This window comes from Styela clava, chromosome 10 (genome assembly GCF_964204865.1).
Source record: "Styela clava chromosome 10, kaStyClav1.hap1.2, whole genome shotgun sequence".
NCBI lineage: Eukaryota > Metazoa > Chordata > Ascidiacea > Stolidobranchia > Styelidae > Styela > Styela clava.
In genome coordinates this window covers 7,445,757-7,465,081 of record NC_135259.1, presented here as the reverse complement: position 1 = coordinate 7,465,081, position 19,325 = coordinate 7,445,757, and the positions used below count along the sequence as shown (strand labels likewise).

General features: G+C 34.8%; 1 protein-coding gene across 1 annotated transcript in view; it reads left to right on the top strand.

Annotated features, from left to right (window-relative positions):
• LOC120337300 (Y+L amino acid transporter 2-like) overlaps positions 1-19,325 on the top strand; it is a 37,692-nt gene that overhangs the window by 14,967 nt on the left and 3,400 nt on the right. Inside the window, exons 6-13 of the mRNA XM_039405053.2 lie at positions 1,728-1,830; positions 2,600-2,725; positions 13,963-14,065; positions 14,525-14,569; positions 14,906-15,029; positions 15,465-15,568; positions 16,042-16,150; positions 16,671-16,820. Coding sequence (XP_039260987.1) covers positions 1,728-1,830; positions 2,600-2,725; positions 13,963-14,065; positions 14,525-14,569; positions 14,906-15,029; positions 15,465-15,568; positions 16,042-16,150; positions 16,671-16,820 — 864 coding nt within the window. The remainder of the gene's footprint in view (positions 1-1,727; positions 1,831-2,599; positions 2,726-13,962; positions 14,066-14,524; positions 14,570-14,905; positions 15,030-15,464; positions 15,569-16,041; positions 16,151-16,670; positions 16,821-19,325) is intronic.

The window sequence follows — 19,325 nt, the reverse complement described above, 5'->3', positions numbered from 1 at the left end:
ACAATTTAGTGATCTAAAATAATGATAAAAGAAATTTCTTATTATTGCTCAAAGGAAGTGCCCACATAGCAGTGTTGTTATGTCATTTGCAAGATGATACTGTTAATGGAAGTAAAAATAAAAGGTACTACACTGAGACAAACAAGCTGAAGTTACTGATTTACTTTGTTAGTGAAAAAAATAAAGTATTTTCAAGGTACTAACATGATGATATCAACACCAGTGGTGGTGGCCACCAACATTGTGAAGAAACAGATGATTAGAAAAATATGTAATACCTTAAAGCTGTGGAGGCCCTTGTTCGAATTAGATCTCGAAAAGGACACAGAACTGGAATTACTGCTGCCAGTTATCCCCTCACAAATGATCGATGTTGAAATAATATGCAGGATATTTGATAAAGTTGTTTCTTTTACGTCAATATTATTTAGGACTTCCGATGTTACACTAGTCCAGCCATGATAAATTGCACCGATCTCCAACTCTGAATCAATGTTTATAGCTAAACTTGATTGCTCTGCAGCTGATTAGGGCTTGAGAAAAAAATGAATATTGTCTTCTAAATCTTGGTATCGCCAGTTGGAAGGCGAATAAGTCTTGCAAATTTTTATGACATATTTTTTCAGCTACTTTCCTCTTTTTTGGAGAAGATCTATTCAAAGTTGGCGTTCATCTTGAGTATTGCACCAATTCAAAGACGCGACTGTGAGGCTTTGTTGAATATTTCTCTCTTCCTGTATAAAATTACAATCTTGAACATACTGGAATGCAACATCGATTACTCATGTTGATGAGTGATGTGAATAAATAGCATATAACAGTATAATACAAATTATGCAATTCTAAAAAAAAGTAATACAAAAACGTAAAGAAGAGATAAAACGAGTTGACTTTAAAAAAAGAAATTGGTACTTTTGGTGTTTTGTAAATCTGTGAATACTATCAGACTATAGTGCTGATATGTTAGTAGTAAGTTATAATAGTAGAATTATATCTCCAAGAATGGAGGGTGTGTAACTAAAAAGATCGTAACCCAGTACCGGACTCACAGAACATAAGAAATAAAGTAGCCTAGGCCCTAGGTTACGATAATCGGGTAGAATATTGCAGTATTGATGTGTTTCATAGAACGCCAAGTTACCGTACCTGCGTTGTCTTGAGGGGGAATACTAGTTGAAGCAGAAAAGTAAATCTAATCTATCTTGAAATAAACTAAAGAGACCGAGCTTAAGATGGACAACCGGCATTTGATTAAAGTATTGAACCAACTTAATGAAATACTAGGCCTAGCCTATAGGCTGCTGAGCTAAAAATATACAGCGAGACATTTTGTGCACATACCTCCGTCTTCACCGAGCTCCGCGCAAATCAAGTGATCGCAATAGAGCGTGAAGCTGCAGAAACTCGTAACGCGAATAACTTTGTTTGTTTTATTAATGTGGGCGTGGCTTTCTAGACTAGTTTCATCCCCCTGCTTACTAACGTACTTTGGAAAAAAAAAATACCGAAAAAGATCGTGCGCGACGTCGCAAGTTTTATACATGTTAAATTACGATTATCCGAAATTGGAAAAAACTATTCGAATACAGCTCTAAACGAAAACGAAAACGGAAACGATAAGGACATCCCTAGCTTCACCGTCACTAATACAAAAGCCAACAAACAAAAGTAGAAAATAACTTAAAGGAATTATACTTTAATTAAATTCATTTATTTTATATTTCTAGGCAGCAATTGCGATTACATTTGCCAATTACCTGATTCAACCATTCTTTCCTACCTGTGAACCGCCGTTTTATGCTGTTCGTCTTCTCGCTGCAGTTTGTGTGTGTGAGTTGAAATTTCCCCATATTCATATTTTTTGATAAAAAAGACGGCTTGTCGCCAGGATTCACCCAAACAAGTGACCCAGGTCAATTTCTAAGTGATGTGACAGTAGAACGGTACCTTATCAAATTTAGGAGAGCTTTGTGTAACAAACAAGCATAGAATGAAACCCTGATTTCTATACAGATTACTAGAAATTTTATAAATATCAATCTGTTTTCAAATAGATATGTTATTTTATGTTTCGAATCCACCATGATGTTGATAGATGAATAGAAGAATTCTATCTCGAATGTGTTTGAATAGCTCAAATGAATCTATAACTGAAAAGTCATGATTTATGCCAAATGTTAACATTTTCATTTACTATGGTTACTGTGGTTAAATAATCACTATATTGACTGAACCTAGTAATATGCCAGAATTGACCAAACCCAGTTTTTGAAAGGTTCCTGCCATTCAAATGAATACTGTATGTATATTTATGGTTGATCGAGCGAAGCTATTGCCATTCATCCTTTTCCTATTCATTGTATAAGAAACTCGTTTCGGTGGTTGCCACTATTTTTTCAACATTGTGGGGAAAACCCTCAAAAAAGTCAGATGGGAAACTGATGAAACCAAATGGGAATTGTCGACGTATTGTTATCATGTTTTTAAAATTGAGATACATTACCCCGCAGCTGTTATATTTAGTTAGGGAAAACCTAACACAAATTAAAATTTGGACTTTAACGACAATGAAATTCTATTCATTTTACATAAATTTCAGGTTTCATCATGGCAATGAACTGCATAAGTGTACGGTATGGAACAAGGATTCAAGATATATTTGCATATGCTAAAGTTTTTGCATTGATTGTCATCATTATTACAGGATTCGTTTGGATTGGATTAGGTAACAGCCAAAAATTCACTTCTTAGATTTAATTTTTTCTTATTACTGTATGATTCTTTTCAGTGTTGTACTTTTTTTGCCTCTATATGTTTCATGTGAAGATGCTCTAAGGTGTTTTTCTATACAATTTATTACATATAGTCATCTCATGATGCTTTATTAAGAATATTCAATGGGTCTCCATGCTAAATTAAATTGGAAAATACTCGTTACTTTGGCATTAATTGAGTGGCCAATATGCAAAGATTAGATTCGTTTTGGGTAGAATATAAAGAAATATCTTGGGAATAACCTATAACAGAGATGGACATTGCATTCTAATAAAATTACTAGTTGATATAAGTAATTGACCAAAGAGGTACCATCTGAACCCAGTTTATCAATCAAGGAAACTCCTAACAGAAATTCGATCGAACTATATTTTTTGGGATAGTGGAAATCAGTCAGATAATAATTATATGGCGTACCCAAATATTATGCCTGATTATAAAACCCATATAAAAAATGACTCTTTTTCATAAACTTCAATTCTGAAAAATACTCCATTTTCCAGTTATCTTCAGTAGTTATAATTAGACCTCGTTTAAACATAATACAGAAGTAACAGAACAATATTATTAATGATTGTTTTCATATTACGCTTTGACTATGTGGTTGATTGTTAATACTTGTACCACCTGTTGTTAGATTAACAAAACACCACAGATATAGATTGGTTTTGTTTCGAACTACTCTAGGTACTTGATATCATTATCATCGCTTTACATATGTCATTTCGATAATCATCACACTACTGGTTACTAAGGATGTTGTTCTTCATTGAACATGGTTAGTTAGTTAATGATAATTCGCCAAAGGCCTTCCGGAAGGCCCTTTTAATGAAATAGTTTTGAAACCTGATTTCGTGTAGTTTGATTTTGAATTTTCTTTAGCTTATGGTATTAATTGATTGCCAGTTACTCATGAACACAATCATGGGTTACAATTTCTATAAAACATTTTAGTTTTTTATCACTGACCTATTTACTTTTAATAAAAATTTCAATTTTTTGAAAAATTTGAATAAAATCAATTTTTTAAAATCCTCATTTCTCAGATAAAAAACCTTTGTGATCTAATTTTTTCATGTTTATGAATTTCTTGTATCATGTTGTTGCACTGAAAAACTAAATTTGCTAACAGAAAAAAGCGCAAATACAATTTTTTTTGTAAATTATAAATTTTTCATCAAAAATTTTAAACGATCAGTTTTATAAGAGGGATTATTGTTTAAGTATATTCAGTTAGGTACATTTTTTTCTCTAAAAACCCAGAACACAAATACCTAATACCAAAAAAAACTTTGAAAATTATTACTAACATAAACAACATGATGGATGGGAGACCCTTTCAAAATTTTTCTTGAAAAGGGCCTTCCGGAAGGCCCTAAGACCCGGTATCTGGAAACCTAAAAAACTTCTATTTTCAGTAATTAGAGAATGTACCACTATCAAATAAATAAGTAATATTATTTTAAGCCATGTTATCTGGAAAGAAAGTTACATTTCTTATTTTTGATGGGAGGGAAGGTGTTCCCCAAGTGACAGCTGGGCATTAATTTTCAGTAAATGAAAGACAATCACTCATTGAAAGTCAGCGCCTACTTGGACAATAAAACTTTTGAATTTGAAATTTTTGCTCGTCATGTAAAGAATATCATGCAAGATTTGGTTGATATATTGTCTTTTTTAATGAAATATAACATCCAAAGATGAGCAGTGCGTGATTGCCACCAGGTAAACTCATGTTTACCTGAGAGCATTTATTAGTAGAAAACCCATGTTGCTCTAAATTGACAGTGGTCACAAGAGCGCATTAGTTAGGCATCTTAGAAACCAAAGGATCCAGTACCCACATTATAATGATGACAGTGACAAATTTCAAATAAGTTTCTGCTACTTGCAGTGTAGGGATATTTCCAGAGTGCCATTCTCATTTTGTTTCTAGCTAGTTAAAATTATCCTTTTATCAAATCTATCTGCAAAAAAATTTGAAAGTTTGGATGGGCAACTTACTATACCATTAATAATTCGTCCTAAGGCTCTGTAGGGATGGCCATTTCCGAATACTAAACTATTTCGAATACATTCTAAAAGGTGACAGCACATTTGAACCTACGTACATTTGAACCCGTAAATCTGAACCCGTAATTTGAACCCAGGACAATTGCACCTGTATACTATTGCACCTATGGACATTTGCACCTACGGACATTTGAACCCATACATTTCCACCCATGGATTTTAGCACCCGCATATAGATTGAACCCGCGAACATTTGAACCCGTGTACGTTTGCACCCGCTTATATTTGAACCCATGTACATTTGCACCCGCGGACATTTGAACCCGTGTACGTTTGCACCCGCGTACATTTGAACCCATGTACATTTGCACCCGCGGACATTTGAACCCATGTACATTTGAACCCACGAACATTTGCACCCGCGGACATTTGAACCTACATACATTTACACCCGCGTACTTTTACACCCGCGTACAATTGTACCCACAGATATTTGCACCCATGAACATCTACACCCATGGGCATTTGCATTTACGGATATTAGCGTCTTTACATATACACCCTTATCCTTCCATGCTATATACTATAGTATATAGGATTGGAAGGTACACCTAGGATTCTTTCTCCAAATGCATACGTTTCGAAAACACCATGGAATTCTCGATTATATACTCGAAGGCTTTATTACAACTATTTTCTATATATTTAAATTATATTATATATTTATATTATACTCCGTCTGTCATTGTCATCGCAATTGTCGATATCATAAGACTCAATGGACAAAATGTTCCGCTGTAGAATGCGAGCCAAAATTGGGGAGTATGATTTGTGCTTTGAACGGTCGACGACTCTTGAAGAGCGCGATCAAGAATTTTAATTGATATGTTAGTTCGATCCCGCGCAAAGTTTTTCCTCGCATCAATGCCCTTTTTCCCTCGCAGATAGTTCGATCCCGCGCAAAGTTTTTCCTCGCATCAATGACCTTTTTCCCTCGCAGACAATTCCAAACTGTTTCTTCAGGACGTTGTAGCTGCGAAGATGACAAGTCCCTTTGCAAAAATAGGTTGGAAACTTGGCGCCTACATTTTCCAAGACCACAAGAGGAAACGACTTACTGATTTACAAAGGCCACGAATATTGTAAGCGAAATGATCGGGTTTCAGATGCTACTCATTGGCGCTGCCGTCAGTTTAGGAAATTTCGATGTAAATCGACTGTTGTTACGATCGGTGAAAATGTAATAAAAGAACTAGGATATCACAGTCATTCTGGCGACAGCATTAAGACTGAAGTTGGGATCATCCGTGCAACATTAAAAGAAGCAGCATCAACACCATCAAATACATCGACAAGATATATTTTAGGTGAAGTATTGAATAATAGATCAACAGATGTGCTAATGCGCTTGCCAGGCAAGTCGACTCTGGAGGCCAATATACGCAGAGTAAGGCGACAGAAAAAGTGTTCACGTAACAATCCTACAAGTGCTAGCTTTGATATTCCGAGCGAATATTTAGATATCATTTTGCATGACACTGGCCCGGAGGATCGTCATCGGATAATGGCCATCGGAGTTCGATTACTACTTGCACATCTAGATAGTGACACATATCTTGGCGACGGTACATTTGATGTGGTGCCTGATATTTTCTTCCAGTTGTATACAATTCACTGTAAAGTGGGAGCATCCTATCCACCATGCGTATATTTCCTATTACGAGACAAGCGACAAGAAACATACGTTCAGATGTTGGAAGTGTTGAAAATCATTTTCCCAAATGCTAACCCCACCAAAATCATTGTTGATTTTGAAATAGCAGCTATCAATGCATTCCATGCACAATTTCCTCTGGCCGATATTAAAGGATGTTATTTTCACCTGTCACAAGCTCTAATTCGAAAAGTTGGTTCTATCGGATTAAAAGAGAAGTTTGATTGTTTACCCTCTTTCAATCTGAAAATTAGAAGTTTGGCAGCTCTGGCTTTTGTTCCCATTAACGAGGTTGCCGAAGTCTTCACCTTGCTTTGCGACACCTTCGAAGATTTGCCCGAATGCAATCAACTTTTTCAATATTTTGAATCTACCTACATTCGTGGACCTCAAGTGGGTTCACGTCCAAGAGAAGCAAGATTTCCCCCTCGGTTGTGGAACTATGCCAAAGAGATTGAAATGATGCCTTCGGCCCCAAGAACAACAAACGCTGTAGAAGGATTTCATCCGAGTATATGGGGTTTGCTGAATGGCCTACAAAAAGACATTGCGGTCCACAAACTGACTGTGGCAAATGCTCATGTAGGAGTTACGGCCCATCAAAGATCAAAGTATGTACAACTTGCTGTTAGGTTGTCAATTAAAGTTTTTTCATATGGAACTGAAACCGACAAGCTGAGGTATCTCCACTCAATAGCTCAAATGCAGTCTATTTGACTTTGATCGTGATATAGTAAAATTTCGTGTATCGTCATTATTTTGATTTGTTGTTTAACTATTGTATCATAATTGATAAATTCCTATTTGTGAAACGTCCATAGCTACTCTATCTCAAAATTGATCGCCCATTCGACACAAATTTGTGAGTGATAACTTTATTGATATATTAAAATAAATGTAATCCGTAACCTATGACGTCGTTTGTAAATTGCAATATCATATTTAACAGACCCTATATGCTGAATATGTTCGATTTACTCTAAATAGTGTAAACAACAAAAACCATTTTTGGCCACGATAATGATTTTAAAACTTCTTCACTTTCGAATATTTAACATATTTACATGACTCACGATTTCTATGTATAGTTTTGTTCTGACATTCTAATGAAACAATACTTCAATAAAACTGGCATTTGGCTATGAACATGTTGTTACAAAAATGGCATAGTTTCATTATCTTAATTTCATATTTTCTTAGAAACGAAGAATTTGTGCGTTTATTTATTTATATACAGACAATAGTATTCAATTTATAGATTGATTTTAGGAAAAATGGCAAAACCTGATTTGAGACAACACTCATTTTCAACAGTAAAGCGTGGTCGTGTATGCATACATATAACAATTTTGTAAACATGCTAGCAAGAAAACATGAAGTGGCCACAGAGCTCCCAAATCTCATGCTGGGCGGGATATCATAGTAGGCGTTTTCGGTGAAATAATTTTAGAACAAATTTATAGGACTTGACCACTAAAAATATTACTGTAAAGCTAGTTTTAGTAAGACCCTCATTTAAGACTTCATTGGTCTGTGAGATATTTGTTCCGTATTAGCCCTGGTTTCAGGTATTTCAACGAAATACCGCTTTCTAGGTCATCGTCTGTTTTGGAGATCGCGGCTAACGAATGAGATAATGATTTACAAATGTCAATGTAAAAAGAAACAGCAAACGAATAAAGACCTTGGCAGAACAATGTTGTTTATATCGTTAAGAGACGTTTATCTCTCGGACTACAATGACACTCAAAAATGCTTGCTTCGTAGAAGCGGGTAAATGCATATACACCAAAACTAACTACAAATGAAACAGTGTTGAAATTTAGAATATTGAGCTTGAGCCTGTAGCATGAAAATTATTTGCGACTGGAAATTGCCGTTGGGGCAAACATTTTTTGTGAAAATGTGCGTGGGTTCAAATGTACGCGGGTTGAAATGTATGCGAGTTCAAATATAATATACGTTGGTTCAAATATACGCGGGTTCAAATGTGCGTGGTTCAAATGTACCCGGGTTCAAATATACGTGGGTTCAAATGTCCGCGGGTGCAAATGTTCGTGGGTTCAAATGTACATGGGTGCAAATGTCCAGGGTGCAAATGTACATGGGTTCAAATGTCCGCAGGTGCAAATGTACATGGGTTCAAATGTACGCGGGTGCAAACGTACACGGGTTCAAATGTCCGCGGGTGCAAATGTACATGGGTTCAAATGTACGCGGGTGCAAACGTACACGGGTTCAAATGTCCGCGGGTTCAATCTATATGCGGGTGCTAAAATCCATGGGTGGAAATGTATGGGTTCAAATGTCCGTAGGTGCAAATGTCCATAGGTGCAATAGTATACAGGTGCAATTGTTCTGGGTTCAAATTACGGGTTCAGATGTACGGGTTCAAATGTACGCGGGTTCAAAGATAATGGAACCATTCTAAAATAATGTTTTCGAATCTGGAATTCCGAATACATTCTAAAATCGAAAATAACACATTTTTGTTTTAGTTGATTAAAACCCAGTAAATTAGGAAATAAGCATCAATAGAAATATCAGAATGAAGCCACAGACCAATAGTATATGTACACAAAGTAATTGATAGTTTATAGCTATTAATAAAAAATAATAGCAACTTGTGACACAGTCAGTTTATTAAAATTATTCACTTTGTACAAATGACCATATGAAAAGATAGCCAAGGAGTTGTCTGACGCTTTCTATCATTGGTATCATGATATTACGATAATAGTCGAGTCTATTGACAAAAAATACTACTTGTATTCAGATAATTGTGTATATTTTCTGAGAGTAATTAAATTTATTGGCAATACAGGCAACAACAATCGAAAGGCAATACAGGCAACAACAATCGAAAATCCATCATGCCTTTAAAAATTCTAATATTTAAGCCTTGAGTATTCTACTACCTACCAGTGTATTTGTAGATAAATTTATGTGAACCATATTGTTATTATGTGTAACATATTGTTGTGTTTGGAGTTAGAAATAAATTAGTAGAGAATAGATGACCAGCACTGCCAGCGCGCAGCCAGGATTTTCGAAATCGGGAATTCCCATTGCCGCCTGTAACACCCACCGCGATTCCGCACTCGTTAAAAGAGCCGACTTGTCAGCGTATAATGATCATTCTGTTACGTAAAATATTCAATCCATGACAACTACGAGATTCTAAAATATCTTTATATATTAATTTAATGTGTCCAACATAACTCGCGGTTGCTTCTTCTTACGTCAAAAAAAAAAAACATTACTATTCGGTCCACCGCAATCTGTGACCGAAAAGTACGAGATAAACTGCCTGATGTATTTAATTTTAATATGTATTTTTGCAATCTTGCCAACTCGTTATCGCCGTTAGAAAAATCTCAAATATTTATATAAAATCATGTTAAGTGTAGAGAGTAATTCATTCCATACAATGAATATACATATAAAGTTTAGCAGTAAATTAAAAATACATATTCGTCGCCGCGATTATGCCACCTGTTAAAAGAGTCGAATTTTACAACAAATACTATAACAACGAATATATATTTTTTCTGTTGTGCAAAGTGATGAATTCGTGACCGACACGGGCATATTTAAAATGTCTTGCTCTTATTAATTTAATTGTCTTCAATTTATCCTGCGGTTGCGTCGACAAAATAAAATCCTCACCACTCTTATATACCGTTGCAAACCACGGCCATAAAAATAAAAACGTGAGGTAAACTGTCCGATTAAGTATTGTTTTTATCCGTATTTTGCGAATTCGGCAAATATTCAGATGTACTTGTTAACAGTGACTCCGCTCGATCGAAATGCTCAGAGTAAAATATCTCAGAGTAAAATTTATTTCATCACAATAAAATTGATTGAATATGCTTTAGATTAATTATATTATATTATATACATCCTTCCCACAACCAGGGAAAAAGTCGCGTTTCAAACCTTGTATCGTGTTAACACGAAAATATTCGACGGCAATTTAAATGGATAATCAGGCAAATCCCGCCCTCAATTAGTGACGATATGTTTCTAAACGCCGACCAAACATAATGTGTGCCAGAGGCACACGAAATTTTGCGATTTTCACTGCCTAGAAAAGCGTTTTTTAAATTTTCGCGGGCCTCAATAAAACTTATGTTGTTTACGGTTTTATTTTCAGTATTTTAAATTGCCGCTTTTCAATCAAAAAGTTGTGTTGTCTTTAGAAACTCGCCGCCGATGAACGTATTTACCAGATTCACAATTCCGTGCGCATACAAAAATAAAATAAATGTTATCGTTATCGTGGAACAAATTTGTGGAAAATTTTCGTTTTAGAGAAAATAACACAATCGTAAAGGCGTTTACGGGCCTAAATAACACGTTACGCTGATGAGTGATGAAAACAATCACGCGCAAGTTTTCTGTCGAGAATGTTTTCATTCAACGGAAACATCTTGAAAGCGGCGTCGAAAATGTGTGACGTCACACAAATATCCGATATTCTTATGAACGTGAATTCCGATATTCGAATGACGAGATATTCGAATACATTCGAATACTTTATTCGAATTGGCCATCCCTGGCCTCTGTCTCCACTTTGCCTATCATCCTCTGCTGTAAGGGGATTGTATCCATGTCTTAATCAGACTCTATGTCTTATTAATCAGACTCTGTCACTTTCTTCGTCTGAGAATGAAAATATATTCATCTCTGTTAGTTCACTGTCTATGCTGCATGCTAAGAAAGCATTCAGCACATTCACTAACTTCCTTTCTCAACTTCAGAATTCTAACTCTCAGTCTTTTTTGCTTGCTACCTAAACTGCTGTTTGATTGTTCTTCATTCATTCAAACCAAAGCTACTCTCTGCATTGTGCTCAAAAGTAATTTCCTAATTTGAATCTTTCTTAAGTTCTTTCTATGTTCTCTTCATCTGAAACTCCAGGTCCCAAATCTTTATAGTCTATTTCACACACTGTAATATTATATCACAATTCACAATGTAATATCATAAAATAGCACTCCAGCTTTCTCTAAAAACTTGGAAAGTATCAACCCAGAAACCACATTCAAGCACAAATTATAATGATACTGTATGTAGTAGCAATCAATTTTTAAATTTGAAATATTCTTCTGTATAGCTTAAACTTAACCTAAATATATTTATTATGTTGTTCAATAACATAAAATGATAATTTGTGTTTAATTTTGGCTTCCCTTCGAAAAAAACAGGCTTTCCTCTCAATATTAAGGGTCCAAATCGACACATATAACTGAGTATTTTTGTAGGGCCTTCCGGAAGGCCCTAACATTTTCTATAGTAATGTCCAACTTTTATATATCATTAAACATTCTGTATTGCATTTTGTTTCTCAATAAATCAAGTAACCAACATGAAATCATGCCTCGTGCAAAAAAAAGTACCTGCAATTACGAAGAAAATATTTTTTGACACCAGAACAACAAAAATTAATCTAATATTCTGATCAATAAACTAGGTAACTTGCTTATAATTGGAGATATGAAGACAAAATAATGACTATGTCATCTGATAATCGCCAGGCTTGCAACTACTACTTTTATTGCTTTCATCTAAAGCCCTGTACTCTTCATTTTGGTAAAAATAGATGAATAGTGTAAAAAAAACATAGGGCCTTCCGGAAGGCCCTTTTGTCTACATGTTTATACAAAATTTACGACATTATCGAGTGGTAGCAGTTCATTCCAATCACATTGCAATTGTTGTAAATCTATAGAAACTTGCAAAACAGTAAAAAAAAGTGCCTCGATTAATACCTGGGTTGCCCATAATTGCGATTTTTGAAAAATATATAAAAATTTTCATAGGTGACAAAAAGTTCTTATTTTCAATAGTTGAGCAGACTAATAAAAATTATATATGTGCAGTAGCTGTTAAGTGTCTGTAAATAACCTTCAATGAACTATTCAAAGCTGAAAAACTAAGAAGTTTTTCTGCTATATAGTACTGTGAAAATTTATTGTAAAAATGACCTAAAATAGGGCCTTCCGGAAGGCCCTTTTTCAGTCGAATTATCATTAATGTTGACCGAGGGATAGATTCAATTATCTTACAAGTTACAATGCATCTAACATCTCGACAGTGTTCGGTGCATGTGAATTCACATACAATTAGAAAAATGTTTGGATATTATATGATTGATAACAGAACAACATTTTTTTATATCTCTCTACTCTATGTCAAGGATATAATATAAATTTGCAGTAGTTGTAAAATTCAGGTAACATTCTCATGCAGCTGAATCCTATATTTCAAAATAGGGAACGTATAGTTCGATTCCGGTGCTTTGTTGGACAAAATTATGTTCAGGAGTAAAACTCTTCTTTCTGCTTACTAACACGAATGTATTTCTGCAATATTTCATTTGATCAATGTCAGACTTCTTCAGACGTGCGTAATTCAATTACAAGTTAGGTCCCGCAGAAACTCAATCGATATCAAAACATCATCCCTCTAGAGACCCATACATAACAAGAGACGACTTTTACCGAAAAATTATATATTTTTCATCACATGCCGTTTGTTCCGTTTCTTGGTTTATTGAGTTTCTCTTTTTATATTTATTAAAATTCTACGAAATTCTAGTAATATCTGTTTAAAGATTGTAGTATTTTTTTTGTTAAACTCTCTGCATACATAAGGAAATGGATATATTGATTGAGGAAACTACATTATAAATGCCTTTGAAAATTGGACATGTTGTGGGCATGTGTAAACAAAAAATATTGAAAGGGGTGATATTGAAAGATTGCATGAATTTGGATATGCTTTTCAAGAGAACGAAAAAACAATGTCTATCCATCCATATATAAAAAGCCACACTTTATCCAAAAAGATTACGACACAATCATATTTGTAAATTTGAAAAATGCAAATGATCAAATTTTAGTTAATTTTTAATTGTATTACAATTTACAACAAATTGTTTTAACATACTCATAAAGTTGTAGAGATGGATTTATGCAGGATTTGATATATTTCTGGATCATCTTTTGAAAAAGCTCTCATTCCTAATCCTAGACATAACAGATTGAAAAGATAAGCATGCTGATTAAAAATTGAATGCTTATTAATATTTTATAAAAGTAAAAATGAATAAATCAATTTTAATCATACATATAAGCAAGTAATCCAGACTGCATTACCTTGTAATACAAAACATATGATTACGCTATACCACAAGCCTAATATAAATTACAGAAAAGGTCAATTTTGAAGAATTTTGGATTTTGAACATCCAAATTCAGGATTTTAATTCTTATTTGGTAATCATGTAACATTTTCATTTTTTTGAGGCAATAAAGCAATGAAACCACGAAAAATATAGTCAAATTTTCTCCATTAGTTTTACAGTATTTTCAATTTAACAAATGATGATCTGAATAATAGTCGGTAATAAAACTCCCAATTTATATAACATTACTTTTGTATACTTCCAGGAAAAAGTTCAAGTTCTTTCAGAGAACCATGGGCTGGGATGACAGATAATGTTGGAAACATTGCTCTTGCTATGTATTCCGGTCTTTATGCTTATTCTGGATGGTTAGTAATTTCTTATTAAGACAATTTTAGGCTATATTGAAAGTAAAATTTCAAATTTTGTCATTTGAATGGGTCACAAAATGTATTCTGGTTGGTGAAATTTAGCCTTTATATGAATATTTCTGGATTTCAAATTGTACGTAATTTGTAATTTCCAAAAATTCTATTCATTTTTAAGAATGTACATTTGAAAAATCTCGCCTAGGTTAAAATTTAATGGGTACTGGTTAATAACCACAATTATGAGCAGGGGAAATTCCTGGCAACTGTTCTTCCAGGCAATTTTTTCCAACCGGTGAATATTGCGTATTGTTGAATTTCAACTGAAGGTATAATAAAGTTGTACCAGTCTTCTCATCCATCGACTAATCAGAATGTGTGATTGTGTCATATAGACAGTGAAAATATCCTTTTGAATTTTCTGTTTTGAATCAATTTGTTTATGCATGTTTATTACAGGGATACATTGAACTTTATGGTTGAAGAATTACAAGACCCCTACAGGTATGTAAGGGACTGAGATTGAGGAATAGTATTTTTGTGCTGTGGCCAAGATTTCACGAGTAAAAAATATAAATTATGTACTGTAAAATTTATATTTTTCCAGTCAAAATCGTGAATTATATGAAGTCTTGTGGAAATTGTATTTTTTCCATTTTCAAATTTTATTTTGTGGATTTGGTGACTTTTCGATGATGTCAATTATAATACAAAGTTTTGAAAACCAGTTATGCAAGTAGAATAATTCGTAAAATTCAAAACAGTTGGGACAAATACAAGCTGATGTATAATGTACCACTTGTTGCACATGGTATACTAATTTGTATTACTTATTTTCAGGAATCTTCCAAATGCTATCTACATATCGATGCCTATTTGTACCGTTATTTATATCCTCACAAATATTGCATATTATGCTGTTCTATCACCTTCTGAAATGATCTCATCAGACGCGGTAGCAGTGGTATGATAATTTTGGTTTTTGATAGTAAAAATGTGGTTTAAATAATCTGATTCGAAAATATTGTTTAAAACTTATTAGAATTTATCTTCTTCATTGCACTGAAATTAGCATTCTCAAGTTTAAGACCATTGGCTTCTATGTTTCTTTGTTAAACATGGCACAATATAGAAAATTATCGATGTTTACTATTCAAAAAAATGTTAGGAAGTACTCATGATTGTGGATTTTTTTTATGTTGGCCAATTCCGATATGTTCAGGGAGTTATAATGAGATTTGGAAATATTGATATTTATTCGAAAATTTTACTTTTGAAAATTTATTGAAGAGTCGTTACGTTATTATATTTACTTGACTTCAGACATAACATAATAATTATGTTATGTCTGAAGTCAACAATTATTGTCAAATTTCAAAAAATTCCAATTTTTATCCAGACATTTGCGGCAGAAACTCTTGGGGTCATGAAGTGGACTATTCCAATCTTTGTCGCAATGTCAACGTTTGGTGGTTTGAATTCTTCTATGATGGCGTCATCAAGGTAATATGAATATGAAATCGAACATCATCTTTATATTCAATATAAGTGGTTTTCAACCTTTTTGGCAGAGCAGAGCCGTAATAAAACCTTTTAGAGGCCAAATAAAGAACCCTGTGCAATATTTTATTGATTGTCTAATGCAGGGGACAGGGGTCGGCAACCTTTTGTTGCTCGCGGGACAAAATTAAGTCATTGGCGGGCCGCACATATTTTTAGAAAGTTGAGAACCGAACGAATGATACTTTATATAATAAAAATGAAGCAGTGATACATCTCTCAAATAGAATATAGATTTATTTCCTCATTGCATCTCAAGTCGCGGGCGGGATTCTATCACTTCGCGGGCCAGATCTTCAAAGTGTAGCAAATTTGATAATAGTTGCAGAATCTTTTCAATTTCAATTCAGAATTTTTTTACACCGTGGTATGATATGATAGATCGAAATAAACGAGATTTTCTTATTGCATTTTAGGTTATTTTTCGTTGGAGCTCGTGAAGGTCATCTTCCTGATTATTTCGCCATGGTTACTGTTAGCAAGAAGAACGAGAGACACACACCTGCACCTAGCATGATATTAACGGTACATTCATATTTACCATATAAAGTTTTATATGAAGTACCTGAAGTTTTGAACAGTTTATATTATTAAAATTTTACTCAGCGCTTTGGTGCAACGTGTTGAGCAATAGGAAGACACTCGCTATCGCAGCCCTCATTACCCTATGAGGGATCAATCTCTGTGTGAGAGGAGTTTTCGAACTCTTTGGCGTCGTGGGGTAGCACTTATGGCTTCCTCCACCATAAAGATCATGCATCTGAAACAAATAACTGGTAAACTATCCCTACATCCGACATGAACTGGTAATCGAGCAAGAAGCTACCATATGATTAAACAGTCTTATCGACTTTCCTCAACCCCAGGTTAAATATGAAAGTCCTACCTTCTTTGCTGAACACAAGTTCATGAGGAGTCATTGATAAAGATCTCACTCAAGAGTAATAAAGTCAAAAATCTGCAGTGGCGGAAGTCTCCCTTTTATAGCATGATAGAAATATTCTATTTAAACATCCAAATCTAATATACAATACATTTGTTTCAGGGTCTCTTAACTCTGGTCTATCTTTGTGTTGAGAATGTTTTTGATTTGATCAATTACTACAGCTTCATGTATTGGTTAACAGTCGGCTTGTCAATCGTAGGTCAAATTATTCTACGATTTAAACGACCAGAACTACCTAGACCACTGAAGGTAAGAATTTCACTAAATATTTTTTATTAATATTCTACCAGTATTTACCCAGGTAATGGATTCATGAACCACTAACCCAGGTGTCCCAAAGTGACAACGTACTCCTGTAGTATGTGTACCAGGTTAGGGTGGGTTAGGCTAGTGATTCCCAAAGTGGGCGATATCGCCCCCCTGTGGGCGAAAACGATACAGAGGGGGCGAAAAAGTCGAAGGGGGTCGATTTCGCGAAACCTGTTTTTGCTCGGCGCATCGTGCACTTGATTACTGTACTCTGCGTGCTTTCGTAGGTTTGAATCACGTGGGCGATGTCACACGCGAAAGGATTGCTGGACTCGTCTTCGCAGTAAGGTACGGTAGTTTGCCTATCCCAGTGGTCGGGAAATCTGTACTAATCTGGCTCGGGACGCTTCACTGAATGGACCTTTGACCCCGGAAAATTCTTACCATACTCTACCATTCCAAAATTTTAAGTGTTTATTTTAAGAGTGGTTTCGCGAGTTGTTGCCTATAAAATACAGTTTTTGTTTCTAATTTTTGATTACTGTAGTTAAACTGAAACTCCTAGGAAGACAAGGTGGTCATTGACTTATTTTATTCAAATTTCCGAAACACAACTAAAAACTAACGAATAGAATTCAAAAACGCAAAAATGAGGTAATGTTCTCGACCACGCCTGAAAGTCTGTCTGAGTGAGGAATGTGCCTGAGTGGATGGATGCGAAAGTGGGCATTGTTACGTTTATTTTTGCACCTTGTTGATTGGCCAGCACAGAAGAGTTGATGCAGGGGCTGGGGCTCAATAGCGCAGTAAATATTCGAATATATTGCAATGCAATAAGAAAATAAAATTCATATTTTATTCGAGGGATTCATCACTGCTTAATTTTTGTAAGAATGTATCTTCTTAAAGAAAATCTTTATCAAAATTTCACGAACCATGCGAAAATATTCACTTCGATGTTTAGAAGTACATATTTGTGCGAACAATTATTTTCGAAAATGAACATTACAAAGAACAAGCAAAGAACTAGGATTAGTGTCGCCCATTTAGAAAATCTTCCAGTCGTTGTGATGCTATCAAGCGTGATGCAGCAACAAGACAGTGTCACATTGAATGTCATTGTAATAATTTTTTAAAAAGACGACTGAGTTGAGTTCACGAATTATCGTAGTTTTCGCACGATGTTCCGTTTTAAACTTTCAAAAAGTATATGCGATCTGCAAAAGAATAGCAACCCTAAATTTTGTCCCGCGAGCGACCTCAAATTTGCTGACCCCTGGACCATCCGAGTCCGGGAATCCAAAACAAATGGCTGATTAATTCTATGGACTGGTGATCGGACTGGAGGACGTGGTAGGATGAGGAATCGGGAATGAATTTTACCGAAGACCGGTATATATCATGTATTTTGGTGAAGGTCATCAGGCTGTAGGGATGAATGAGATTTACGAAAATCATTATTATCAGTTTTGGAAATGAATTTTTTTTCAATATTTTAATATGAAATGTGGTGAATTTAGGGAGTTAAATGCAAGAGTACACGGCGGTTTTTGAGGAGGTAGAACCCTGGATTCTTCCATTCCCGACCTCTGATATGGTAAAAGAGGGGTTTTCAGCCGTGCTGCCATTGCTATCAAAACAACGAAATTGCCTTTCCGTCAGTAAACGGGGTAATTTTAGATATAATAAAAAACTCGCTGAAGAACACCAAGCGCATCCATCTCATTAAAAATCACTAGGAAATATGATTTGTCTTCTTATTTGGTCTGTAATATATTCGTTTTAGACTTTCATTTTTTTGCAGTGCCGGGGGCGATGAAGTTGTATAAACTACTATAGGGGGGCGATGGTACAAAAAGTTTGGGAACCACTGGGTTAGGCCATAATTTTATTTCAATTTTCCTTAGTTTAGTTCTCTTACGAGTTTGGGGACTGTCTGTGGTGGCCAATTAAATATCCCCCCTGCCCATAGGTTTCAGTCCCGTTACACAACTTGATGTAAAATAGGTGAACAAATATAGTTACTTCCATATTGGTACAAACACTTCTGGAGCGCCCATTTCTGTGATGTTTCTGTGATGGAAGGAATAACAAAACCGATTCAATTAAATCTAACAATAGGTAAACTGCCATAGTATAATGATACACAGCCATTGTGGAGAATGATGTGGCATAACAGTACAATTTGACATTGAAGCTCAAAACTGCACAAATTCAACAAAGATTATAAGTCTTGATAAAAAATGCAACAACAAGACTCTCATCGATACAGACATAGATTACACATCTATGACTCAGAGTAATCGGTAGTTTATTTTCTCACCAGACTGAAAGCACACTTGATTTACAAATTGCAATAAATAATTAAAAGCATTTCAGGGTGAGGAGAGCCGCGAGAAACCAAATTTGGTTATCGAGCAGCGGCACTTAGTCTTCTTTGCTATGATGAAAATATTTTTTTAACACATTCATCTAAAAAATGTTTGCCATCCCTGACGTAAGTGG